General features: G+C 43.3%; 1 protein-coding gene across 1 annotated transcript in view; it reads right to left on the reverse strand.

Annotated features, from left to right (window-relative positions):
• Window positions 1-14,048, reverse strand: part of AFF3 (ALF transcription elongation factor 3) — a 455,793-nt gene that overhangs the window by 165,763 nt on the left and 275,982 nt on the right. The window contains exon 9 of the mRNA XM_062208886.1: window positions 9,480-9,531. Coding sequence (XP_062064870.1) covers window positions 9,480-9,531 — 52 coding nt within the window. The remainder of the gene's footprint in view (window positions 1-9,479; window positions 9,532-14,048) is intronic.

Genomic DNA, 14,048 nt, shown 5'->3' on the forward strand with positions numbered 1-14,048 from the left:
CACTACATGTACTACAGTTTTTTTTTTTTTTATGTTACTGTAGATGGAACTGCTTTTTAAATTTCATTTCCCAAATTCTTATTGCTAACAATTAGTAACACAATAGATTTGTTTATATTGACCTTGGTACATCTACTTACTGAATAGTTTTTATTAGATTCAAGATATTCTTTGTACAATTTTTTTTTAAATCTTCACATCTGTGATTTCATTACTGCACCATCCAGAACGTCCAGTGTAATAGTGAAGAAAGAAAAACTGACATCATTGCCACATTCCTGATCTTAGAACAAATGTGTCTGGGGCATCACCACCAAACATGATGGTAAGAAGGTGTGTTTTTCTTCTTTTTTTGTGTGTGTCCATCACCAGACTAAGTAAATTCCCTTCTAATCCTAGTGTGTATCAGGCTGTTTTGATTATAACTGCCCTGTAGTATGTTTTGAAATCTGGTATTGTAGCCGGCGCCGAAGCTCACTAGGCTAATCCTCCACCTGCGGCACTGGCACACTGGATTCTAGTCCTGGTTGGGGTGCTGGTTCTGTCCCGGTTGCTCCTCTTCCAGGCCAGCTCTCTGCTGTGGCCTGGGAGTGCAGTGGAGGATGGCCCAAGTGCTTGGGCCCCTGCACCTGCGTGGGAGACCAGAAGAAAGCATCTAGCTCCTGGCTTTGGATCGGCACAGTGCGCCAGCCATAGTGACCATTTGGGAGGTGAACCAACGGAAGGAAGACCTTTCTCTCTAACTTTGCCTGTCTCTCTCTCTCTCTCTCTCTCTCTCTCTCTCTCTCTCTCTCTCTCTCACACACACACACACACACACACACACAAGAAATCTGATATTGTGATGCCTCTGGTTTTGTTTTTGTTGTTTAAGATTGCTTTAGCTATTTGAGGTCTCTTGTGTTTCCATGTGAATTTTAGAGTCATTTTTTTCTAGATCTGAAAAGAACATCCTTGATATTTTCATTGGGATCACATTGAATCTGTACAGTGCTTCTGTATGGACATTTTGATGACACCAATTCTTCCAATCCATGAATACAGAAGATTTTTCCATTTATTTGTGTTTTCTTCTATTCCTTTCTTTAATGCTTCGTAATTTTCACTGTAGAGATCTTTCACATCCTGGGTTAAATTTATTTCAAGGTATTTACATTTTTTTGTAGCTATTGTGAATGATACTGATCTTACAAGTTCTTTCTCAATCATGGTATTGTTTGTATATACAAACAATATATTGATTTATGTGTGTTGATTTTATATCCTGCAACTTTAACAAACTCTTATGAGTTTCAATAGTCTCTTCATGGAGTCTTTTGGTTTCCCTATATATAGGATCATGTCATTTGCAAACAGGGATAATTTGACTTCCTCCTTTCCCATTTGTATCCATTTGATTTCTTTTTGCCTAATGGCTCTGACTAAAACTTCCAGAACTATACTGAATAGTAATGGTGAAAGAGGACATCCTTGTCCTGTTCTGGATCTTAGTGGAGATGCTTCCAACTTCTGCCCATTTAATATGATGCCGGCTGTGGGTTTGTCATATATTGCCTCAACTGTGTTGAAGAATATTCCTTCTATATCTAATTTGTTCAAGGTTTTTGTCAAGAAAGGATGTTGTATTTTATCAAATGTTTTCTCTGCATCTATTAAGATAGTCATATGGCTTTTATTCTTCATTTTGTTAATGTGATGTATCACATTTATGGATTTACATATGTTGAACCATCCCTGCATACCAGGGATAAATCCCACTTAGTCTGGATGAATGACTTTTCTGATGTGTTGTTGGATTTGATTCGCTAGTATTTTGTTGAGGATATTTTGTATTGATGTTCATCAGGGATATTGGTCTATAGTTCCCTTTCTTTGCGGTGTATTTTTCTGTTTCTGTAATTAAGGTGATGCTGGTCCCATAGACAGAGTTTGGGAGGATTTTCTCCCTTTCAACTGCTTTGAATAGTTTGAGAAGAATTGGAATTAGTTCTTCCATGTGGGTACATTTGGGCCATCCTCCACTGCTTTCCCGCTTTCCCAGGCACATTAGTGGGGAGCTGGATCAGAAGTGGAGCAGCTGGAACTCCAACAGGTACCCATATTGGATGCTGGTGTTGCAGGCAGCAGCTGAACCCACTACGCCACAATGCTGTTCCTTAACAATATTTTATGTAAGTAACTGCTCACTACTAATCACAGAGGGTTAAGCAGCCATCTGTGATGCTGGCATCCCACATCGGGACACCTATTTGAGTCCTGGCTGCTCTGCTTCTGATCCAACTCTCTGCTGGTCCCAGCCCAGTCACTGTGGTGATCTGAGGAGTAAATCAGCAGATAGAAGATCTCTCTCTCTCTCTCTTCCTGCCTCCCTTTCCCTCCCCCTCCCTCATTCAGAGAAATAAAGCTTCAAAAAATAAAACAATTTCTATATATTAATCATTTCCTATAAATATTTTCTTTTTGTAGGTCTGAACTTCCTTCTGATATTACTGCCCTTCAGCCTGGCAAATTTGCTTCACCCCTTATTATAGTGCAAATGTACTGCAAACGAATTGTCAAATTTTGTGTTCCCAAAAATGTCCTTTTTAACCTTTAGTTTTGAAGGATTTTTTTTGCTTAATTTAGAATTTACGCACCTTGAAGTGTTTTTGCCTTGTATTCTCTCCATATTTGTGATGGGAATTCTTGTATCATTACTTGCATATTAATTTCATCATTGTTCCCCTGTATATAAAATGCCATTTTTTTCTAAAGCAACTTTCAAGATTTCCTTTTTGGCCGGCGCTGTGGCTTAACAGGCTAATCCTCCACCTTGTGGCGCCGGCACACCGGGTTCTAGTCCCAGTTGGGGTGCCGGATTCTATCCCGGTTGCCCCTCTTCCAGGCCAGCTCTCTGCTATGGCCCCGGAAGGCAGTGGAGGATGGCCCAAGTGCTTGGGCCCTGCATCCGCATGGGAGACCAGGAGAAGCACCTGGCTCCTGGCTTCGGATCAGCGTGGTGCGCCGGCCGCAGCAGCCATTGGAGGGTGAACCAACGGCAAAAAGGAAGACCTTTCTCTCTGTCTCTCTCTCTCAGTATCCACTCTGCCTGTCAAAAAAAAAAAAAAAAAAAAAAAAGATTTCCTTTTTATCTTTAGTTTTCTGCTATGTTTCAGGGTGTGGTTTTTATTTATAATTACCCTGCTGAGCTTTTTGAATCTTTAAGTTAACATTGTCACCGAGGGGCAGGTGTTGTGGCACAATGAGTTACCACTTGGGACACACACATCCCATACTGGAGTGCCTGGTTTGAGATCTGGCTACTCCATGCTTTTGATCCGCCTTCCTGCTAATGTGCCTGTAAGACAACAGATGATGGACTTAGGTACTCAGATTCCTCCCGGTGCTGCGGCTCAATAGGCTAATCCTCCGCCTGCAACGCCGGCACTCCGGGTTCTAGTCCCGATCGGGGTGCCGAATTCTTTCCCGGTTGCCCCTCTTCCAGGCCAGCTCTCTGCTATGGCCCGGGAGTGCAGTGAAGGATAGCCCAAGTCCTTGGGCCCTGCACCCACATGGGAGACCAGGAGAAGCACCTGGCTCCTGGCTTCAGATCAGTGCGGTGTGCCGGCCGCAGCGGCCATTGGGGGATGAACCAACGGCAAAGGAAGACCTTTCTCTCTCTCTCTCTCTCTCACTCTCTACTCTGTCAATAAATAAATAAATAAATAATTAAATAATTAAAAAAAAAAAAGATTCCTCCTATCCATGTGGGAGACCAGATGGTGTTCCTGACTCCTGACCTCAACCTGGTCCCCACCCCACGTATTATAGTCATTTGGGGATGTGAACCAGCAAATGAGTTCAGATATCTCTCTCTCTCTCTCTCTCTGACACACAAACACACACACACGCACGTGCACACATAATGTCAAATAAAATAAATCTTTGGAAAAAATACTGTCGTGAAGTTCAAGAAGTCTTTTGCTATTGTTTCTTCAAATGTTTTTTTTGGCCTATTTTCTCTCTTCTCTCCTTTTTGGTATTTCACTGCATATATATTAGAATGCTTGATATTACACTTTTGATGTGTTATATTCATTATTTTAAATATTTCAGATATTATTTAAGTGATGATACATTCATTACTTTAAAATCTTCATGTTCAATGTTTTGCACACTGGATAATTCTTATGGATCCGAGTTTGAGTCCACTGATAGCTTATGTTGTCACTTCCACTGTCCCTGGCAGTAGAGAAGAGGGGAGTCACCTGGGCCTTGCCCTATGTGCTGACAGGAAGTCACCTGGGAGTCTCACTTCCTGGGGTCCCAAAGGGGGCCCAGTGCAGCCTGCATCATGATGGCTGAGACCGCCAAGGACTGAAGGGGCCCAAGACCCCCTCTGGTTCCCAAGGAACACTTGACTATCTCTGCTGAGGAGCGTTAGGTGACCCCTGACATGGCCAGTAAGATAAATGAATTTTTATCAGACACAAACATCACTTACTCTGTCGTATTCAACCACTCTGGACCCTTGACCTCTCACCACTACACCATTACAGGAGTAGATGGCAAGTCAATGATTATTCCCCACTTATGCTGTACAATGGGAGATTTGCCATTTTCTGAAAATTTCCTTGTAATGCCAGAATGTCTAGTACCACTCCCGGGCAGAGCTCAATGGAGTCAACAAGGTACCCTCTTCCTCTTCTGCTGACCCTTATAGATGAGATGCAGGAGGGGTCACTTATTCCAGGATGCATCTTTTCCTGGGTCTCTAACACAGTTAGGGACACTAACAACCCCAGAGGGACAAAAAATATCCAGCTGTCAACATAAAACTCAAGGCTCCACCTCACATCCCTGCAAAAGAAAAATCCTATCCAGTTTGAAGCCAAACAGGACCACAACCCATGGTCTCCAAATGCCTTTGATCTTCTAAGGCCTTGTCAAGCTCCTGTAACTCACCTAACCTATCCATAAGGAAACAAAAGGAGGAATGTAGATGTGTAGAGTTTCTAAGCATGATAAATGAGGCTACGGTCCTCATACACCTGACAGTTTCTAATCTTCGCACCAGCTCACCCAGATACCTACAGCAGCCAAATGGTTCAGTTCTAGATCTAGAAGATGCATTCTTCTGTGTGCCCTGCATCCCATATCCCAGTATTTATTTGCCTTTAAATGGACTCATCACGACACACAAACTGTCCAGCAATGTACGTGGACAGCTCTCATTTGTTTGGAAATGCCCTGGCTGAAAAACAAGGACAGTTATATTTAGAGCAAGGAACCCACTTACAATACATAGAGGATCATATTTGCAGCCCTACTCAAGAGGACTTTGATAACGATGCTATAAAGGCCTTAGGAATGGGGATGTAGAGTTTCCCCTGCTAAAGCACACATCTCATCCCAAAAGGTAAAGTACCTAGGACATTCAATTACTCCACGAAAATGGGCCTTGACAATTAGCTGCAAGGAAGCAATTCTAGCAGTCCCACCACTGCAAACTCAGGGCATTCCCAGGAATGATGGGATTCAATCAGATCTGGACCCCTGCATTTGGACTCATAGCCATGCCCTTGGGTATGACCCTCAGAGTATCCAAACAGGAGCTCCTCAAATGGATTGGGGGACTCCAGAGAGCATTCCGAGAACTTAAGGAAAAGCTAAAAACAGCCCCTGTCCTAGACTTCTCAGCTAAAAAAAGCCATTCACTCTGCTGTGGTGGAAGGGAAGAGATAAGCCCTGGGCATCCTTACCCAGAACCTGGGTCAGATGCATTGGCTAGTGACTCGATTCTCTAGACAACTGGACCCTGTGGTAGCAGGATGGCCAGGATGCCTAAGGGCTATAGCAGCTAGAGCCGTAATGGTTGAAGAGGCAAACTAGTTAACTTGAGGTCAACTCCTCATCAAGCAGAGGGGGGCCCTCAAAGCTAAAGATCATCCATAGTTAACTCAAGATGCAAAACCTTGCTGTTACACTCCCTTGAGGTCATCCTCAAAACCTGCCATATATATTTTTTTTAAGATTTTATTTTATTTATTTGAAAGACAGAGTTACAGAGGTAGAGACAGAGAGAGAGGTCCTCCATCCACTGGTTCACTCCCCAGATGATTGCAATGGCCGGAGCTGTGCTGATACAAAGCCAGGAGCCAGGAACCTCCCCCTGGGTCTCCCACATGGGCGCAGGGGCCCAAGGAATTTGGCCATCTTCTACTGCTCTCCCAGGAAATAGCAGAGAGCTGGATCAGAAGAGGAGCAGCCGGGTCTTGAACCGGTACCGATATGGGATGCCAGCGCTTCAGGCCAGGGTGTTAACCTGCTGTGCCACAGCACCAGCCCCAACCTGCCGTATCTTAAATCCAGCCACCCATTTGCCTGAGCCAGATGATAGAGAATTAATACCCTCTTGCATAGAAACTATGGAAAATACTCTTTCATGCCAAGCCTATAAAAGGATGAATCATTATTTAATCCTGATGCAGAATAGCTTAATGATGGAAGGAATGACTTATGTAAAGTATCTGCAATGATTAGTCTACGGCAGGTTCTAGAGGCAGAGCCCTGCCACTCAATACCTCTGCCTGAAAGGCTAAACTTACTGTTCTTACTTGGGAAGGGAATATAAATATAAATAAATATAAATATACATACACACACACACACACACACTCCAAATATGCTTTCTATTTCTTACCTTACATGCCCATGCAGCCATCTGGGTGTAAAGAGGCAAAGAGTTCCCCAATTAAATATCATAAGGACATATTAAAATTATAAGCAGTATCAATGTCCAAGGACATCAAGATAATTCACTGCTGGGAGCATCAAAAGGGATATTCAGGGCCAGCTTTGTGGCACAGTGGGTTCAGCTGCCGCTTGTGATGTTGGTATCCCATACTTGGAGTGCTGGTTAGAATCCCAGATACTATGCATGCAATCAAGCTCCTTGCTAATGTACCTGGGAAGGCAGCAGATGATGGCCCAAGTAATTGGGCCCCTGCCAACTGCTGGGGGACCAGAAGGGAGTTTCTGGCTCCTGGCTTCAGCTTGGTCAAGACTTGGCTATTGTGGCCATTTGGGGTGTGAACCAGTAGATGGAAGATCTCTCTCTCTCTCTCTCTCTCCTTCCCTTTGTCACTCTGCTTCTCAAATAAATAAATAAATAAACAAATAATAATTAAATCTTTAAAAGGGGGGGGGGTGATACTCAGATCACTGAAAGAAATAACCTAGTTGATGGAGCCGCCAAAATGGCAGCCTTACAAGCCATTGAGGCTTGGGCACCTTGATCCCCACTTAAAACAGGTGCCAGATGATGGTTACAACAGGCTGAGAAGTTTTTTCTTCCTTCGACAGAACAATGGAAAGTGCCCCTCATGGGGGAAGAGAGCCCATGACTAGACCAGAGACACAGCTGCTCATAGGAGAGGGCCTCTCCAAGTTGTAAAAGAAGTAAAGACGGCTTGTGAACGACGCCTTCAAAATGAGCCAGGTCATCGTCCAGTTCCTCCCCCTCTCATGGAACCCATTCAATGTCAGAGTTCTTACCTAGGGGAAGATGGACAAGTGGACTATACTCAAATGCCCTCTGATGGAGGCTCTGGGTCCCCCTTGTCTTTATGGATAGCTTCACTGGGAGGTAGAAGCCTGCCCAACTCATACAGAAAAGGCAACAGAAGTGGCTACATTCTTACTAAAATTTACTATCCCATGCTTTGGGTTACCACTCACTCTCCAGGGTGCCAATGGTCCTTCCTGTACTGCTAAGATGGCTCAACAAAGATCGAAGGCCTCAGGAATTATGAACTGCATTCTTCCTGGAGGCCACCATCTCCAGGAAAGGCAGAAAAGGAAAATGAGTTCTGAACAACCCTAGAAAAACTGCACTAAGAAACTTCTAAGAACTGGGTAAGCCCATTACCCCTGGCCCTCCTGAAAGCAAGTACAGCTCCCACAGCCGCTCCTGAACTTATCATATGCTCTCTTGTAATACATTAGCATGCTAAATGACACACCTGCAAGCCTCCATGACAAGGAAATATCAACCATACAAGGAGAGAAAATGGGCAGTAGCTGGATTCTGGGAACGCTCCACCTACTTCCCAGCAAAACCATGAATATTATTCTCTCTTATTAGAATGGACCACCCTTTTATTAAAATGTACCTTCCCTTCCATTCAATGATCCCTATGACATCAAACACAGTTCAGAGATGGGACCACTCTCCTCGGAGAAGGCCCCGCTGTCTGTGGAGTGTGTATCTGCTTTATCAATAAATTGCTTGCTGTTCAATATTCACAATCTCCAACTCACTCCTCAATTCCTTCTTGCAGTCAAGGACTTGGATGTGGGGCAGCCCTTACTGTCGATGCCAATATTAGTCAAAAGAACTGACTTTTTAAATGATTCTGCCCTTCTCAGTTCTCTAGAATGCCTCCAGATGGCATTCAAACCACTTTCCCACTATATTTTGTAGCACAAAATATTTAAGAATTAGTAATATTTTAACCATGTAAGACCAGTCACAATAAATCATTGGACATCAAAACAATGGAACTATTTAGCATTTTCAGGATATTATCTTAAGAAAATCAAACATACAGTCACATCTCTAATCTATAGTTATCCTATGTAAGCCTAGTGGTTGGTCTTTCTAGATTAAGAAACAAATCTCAGACAACAAAAGACAATCATACCACAAACAAGGGTTTCTAAGGGATAACAATTCAAATGTTCAGAAAGAGCAGCAGTGACCTACATTTAAATATATTTACAATTCTGTCTTATACTAAGGAAACACATCACGCTCCTCAGAAGTGATACTTGTTCCTGATGAAGCTAAAACGAAGTCATCTGATGGCTTATGAATTATTTTATTTAAATGTTGGTGTAGCAATTTGGGATCAAATTAATCATTAAAAATATACTTGGATTCCTTTAATATTGACAGGGAAAAGATAAAACACAGGATACGGAACCTACGCTTTTATAATCACCTACTCTTATTTTTTTTTTAAGACTGCTTAATTCAAAAACCTCCACAAGTTCTTGCAATTCCAGAGATAACTACAATTATATTTTTCATGCAACTGAGACTTTAGGTTGTAGATGACAGGCATCTCAAGCGGGATAGAGTGCCCTCCCCCCAACCAAGTATGTGTGACAAGTCCTTAGCACAGTGCTGAAAGTCTTCTAAAGGATACCCCCTTCACCTCTAGCACATATCCTCATGTCTCAGTAGTTTCCTGTTTTATAAAGAGTAGCATTCGCATTTTCAAGAATCCTCTTTTTATGCTATATCATCATCAAAAAAAAAAAAAAAAAAGACCTCAGGAGGCATCTGTACCCAGAGGCATTTAAAAATACCTTATCATGAGGAAAGGGAACCCAGGCTTTCTTCCATTATGACTATTACCAGATACTCAGGCTCTTTCATTTTCTAAGGCATCTTTAAGAACCGTCATCTCTGACGGAAACACAAAGAGACTTACGAGGTGTTGGACGTGCCATTGTCTGGACTCTCTGGCTCCGCGTCACCTTTCTCTTCAAAAGGAAGCAGGGGGAAAAAAAAAAAAAAACAGGGACACATGAGTCTTACCGTCTTTAAGGTTTAAGAGAGATTAAATATATTTCCAAGCTCCTATTAACAATCTTTCAAGAGTGTGCAGCAGGAGGCTTTTAAAGCATGTTTTATTGTCTGAGAACCCAGATTTGCAAAATAATTTCTTGTCTGCAACCCAACAGCCCAGGCACAGATCTGTGAGCAGGTACTTAGGAGCGATTTGCCAACAACCAGAGGCTTGGAGAAGAGACCTTGACAGAAGATGAATATCTGAACAGATGGAACCTGTTTCCTTCCACTTCATTTTCAGAAAATTTCAGGAAACGAATGCATTCGTATGCTACAGCCAAGGCACTTTGAACTTTGATCCCTTCTGCTAACACAAGTCAGACTGGGTCAGCCCGGATGACAGAATTTTACAAAGCACTGAAATTGTACCACTGGTCATGAGATCCCCCAAGAATGACACCCCACGGAGAGCTCCAGGGCAGGTTTTGTGATTCACACAATACCCCAGGATAAGATGTAAAAAACCTTCCTGACCTTCCTGATACCGGGACCAGGTAGGAGGATTAGGTAGGAACAGGTGAGCAGGGAGAGGCTTCTAGTAATTTCTGCCTCTAGCCCTGCACTGTAACTTCACTCCCTTACCTGTCAATCCAATACGCCCACCTACCCAAGCTATGGCTGCTTCTTCTAGGAGCAGAAGGAAGAGACGCCATGGTGGCCACCTGGAAGTTAACCTCCACGTGGAGGTGCTGTGAAAGTCTCAGAAAGCTTCACACATGCTAGACTCCGCCCAGATTCCACTCTGCTTGTGAGTTTGATTAGGGTACCACTCCCTATCCCATAAAAGTGACTGTCATCCATGAGAACTCTCTTCTGCTTTTTGGTCCTGGACCTCACTTAAGAGTCCTTCTCCGGCCTCCTCCCGTGCTGGCTCCTCTGACCCACTCACAACGTCGCTCTCCATGTGGGGCTGCCCACTCTCACCTGGATGTACATTCACTCTCTTGCTTTAAGATAAATCTTCCTCCCACTTGTGTACTGTGCTTATGCCTCTGCTTTAAAACTCATCTCTGTGGAACCATGAGCCTGGAATAAAAATTAGATACCAATGCCCACCACAATCTGAGAGGCCAGTTAAAGAACCATTGAGGATTGATGGAGGACTGAATGGGTTTTACTTAGGGGAGCCTGGAACCAGCTCACTTTTTTGTAGTTTTAAACTCGTTTTGCAATAGGAACCACGCAATTCCTATCCTTGGCCACTGGTGGTTTCAACCACCCACCCTTATTTTGTAAGGAGCTTCTTTTGGCTTTGTTGAGGCTCAGGATGGAAAGAGGAGGATCTTTGAGAAAAAGAGTATGTTGGCTGCAGCTGCTGATGGTTGTGCAGTGATAGGCATTGCCTAGACCCCAGAGAAGGTCGTGCATGGCACGAAACAGACCTGGTGATGGCAACCTGCTTGGCTCTTTCAGGCCAGCCCTGGACATCTCCCAGAACTTTCTAGTCTTCTGGGTTCAGATCCTCCGGCTCAAACATGTACCAAGCCCCCTTTACCAGCCATGGACATTAGCTTGTGGTCACCAAGTTCAGAAATGACTCTTTTTTTTTTTGACAGGCAGAGTGGACAGTGAGAGAGAGAGAGACAGAGAGAAAGGTCTTCCTTTGCCGTTGGTTCACCCTCCGATGGCTGCCACGGCTGGCGCGCTGCGGCCGGCGCACTGCGCTGATTCTATGGCAGGAGCCAGGTGCTTATCCTGGTCTCCCATGGGGTGCAGGACCCAAGTACTTGGGCCATCCTCCACTGCACTCCTGGGCCACAGCAGAGAGCTGGCCTGGAAGAGGGGCAACCGGGACAGAATCCGGTGCCCCGACTGGGACTAGAACCCGGTGTGCCGGCGCCGCTAGGCGGAGGATTAGCCTAGTGAGCCGCGGTGCCGGCCCAGAAATGGCTCTTTAAATGACATGATGAAAGTACCCCAAAGATACCTCCCACACTGAACTCAAGAGCAAACTGCATCTTTGCTTCTCCTTCCCTACAAAGAAGACACATCTCCCTCTAAGATGTAATTCTGTGCCAGAACCACCATGGGGACAGCCACGTGATCAAAAAGCCTGGGAGTTTAGAGCAAAACCAAAAAAGCCACTAATATCCACTGAAACTGCCTTGATGATAATCATTGGCCAGCTGGGTCCCCAAGAGACAAGCAACCACAAGGAAGCAGAAGCAAAGGCAGCAAGTTAATAAATTACTCTAACGTTCTTATTTTTATATAATATTTTTTAAAGTTCATGGAAATGGAATAAAAAAATATATTCATTTCCTTGCCAAAACAAACAAACAAACAAACAATGAAACCTACAAATAGCTTTTTCATAGTACACAGCTGCCATAACCTTTCTGAAGATTTGCTTGTATTTTGTCTTTCTGTGATGTGCTCATTTAGGAGCCACTTCAGGCCCGGCTCACTGGTTTCTGTGCTGGAGGAAAATCTAATTTAGTTCTTTGTGGAATCATTTTCCCACTGAGCAGTCGCAGTATCACTGAACGACAGAGTTATAACACGTGCATTAGGTAAGACAAAACTAAACAGACATGGACTTTTTCTCCTTTGCTTTGCAGAAATCAGTTACCTTCCCCAGTTTAAATCTGCCAGTAGTTACATCACACACCATTATAATCAAGAATGCAGAACAGCAGGCTAAGCAGGCGCAGGTAACAACACTTCCAAACGACTTAGAACAGAAAATGGGAAATCAATAACAGAAACAAACACCTTGTTTGGATGCCTGAAGAAATAGATTTTACCTTGACCAAAAACGCTGTCAAATAACCCACAGGTGGAGAGGACCCAGGATTTACTGCACATGGGATCCGGAGGCCGCGGGAGGCATGGGCTGGCCTCAGCATGGGGACAAAGCTGTGGCTGATTATCTCTGCTCTTAGTAGCACTCATGTTGTGGCAACGGGGAAAACAGCACAGGTTCTTGCACACCGGAAAGATGCCAAGGGGCCACACAGGACATTTACCAACAGTCTGGGAGAGGGTGCTCTCAGCAGTTTTGGTGCCAACACAGAATCAGTTTTTCTGGGGAAATGCAAGTTCGGGGATTCAGAGTTTAAGGTGTGTTTTTTTTTTTTTTTTTTTGTCCTTCAGGAAGAATAAAACACAAAACTTTCCCCAACATCTTGACATTTTAGGTGATGCAATTTCTGAAGTTCACTTGAAATGTTGAAATGCATAAGCCACTGAGAATCACGGTCTCTTTATCAAGACCCAAGGGAAAATGATGAGTGTCAGCTAGAAAATTCTCAATAAGAGATTTTTTTTTAGCAGGGTTCTCAAGAGACATTTCTCAGTAGCCCCAAAGAGCACCGGACGCGTCCATCTCGTCCCTGAACCGTTTTTACAATGGACTGGTCCCTGTGCAGGGACCTGCACTGACCACTAACAGACTAGTGTTGGTACAGTGTGGTCATTGTACACAAGAACACAGAGAGCAAGAGAGAAAAAATGGGGTCCCAGAGGGACACTCTCTCTGTGAATGGATACGTGTTTCTGTAAATGCATATGCATACAAGTGTATTATACAGACAAGGGTATTTCAAAGAGTTCGTGGGAAATGGAATTAAAAGATGGTACAAAATCGTTGAAATCTATGCAAAGACTTTTTTCTAATATGCAGTTTCATTACCTTTTTGAAGTCCACTCATATGCACACAATTTTTTTTTTTTTGGTGCCAAAATAAAATTGTCTTTAATTGCATTTCCCAGGAACTTACTTGTATATTTTCAGTGTGACAATGGTGATGGGTTCTGAGGATCAGCCACTAACACAGAATCCCATGCTGCAGTGAGAGAAGAGGTTCAAGCACACTCAGCACTGAGGCCGGATCTACAGTTTGAGGTGTGAAACACTTGGATGGGTCCAATAGGCCACTTAAGAAAACTACAACAGCTCCCTTCTGCTTCAATAAATGCCCTGAGGACTCGGGGAGGTGAATATAAAGATAAATAATATCTAATTCATGCCCTTTAAACACTAAATTGGCTACACTTCTGGAGTACTGCAGTCCCCATCAACAGTGCTCCAACATAGCTTAAAGACTTCGAGAAGGAATGAAAGGCAAGTATCCCACTGAATTCTCTTGCAGAAGAAAATTTTGCTCTACAACTTAATGAGAATTATATTACAAGTTGCCCTACAACTTAATAATTACATTAAAAGAAATTCATGCTTATGGTAAAAAAAAGGTAATGAGTTTGTTGCTTTTGTTTTTAACTGTTAGCCATTTAGTTATTACCTCTAAGTGATACATATATGTTGTTCTTTCTAGATGTATCAGCTTTAGACACTACCTGGTGCTTTCTGATATAAGAGATACAGTACCACCTCCCCTCCTTTTACAATTTGCACTAGTTCTATTATTTAGTGCCTCTAATATTTGTAACTTTAAATGTATTTCATCTCCTATCTCTTGATTAATCA

This window comes from Lepus europaeus, chromosome 13, assembly GCF_033115175.1.
Source record: "Lepus europaeus isolate LE1 chromosome 13, mLepTim1.pri, whole genome shotgun sequence".
In the NCBI taxonomy this organism is placed as follows: domain Eukaryota; kingdom Metazoa; phylum Chordata; class Mammalia; order Lagomorpha; family Leporidae; genus Lepus; species Lepus europaeus.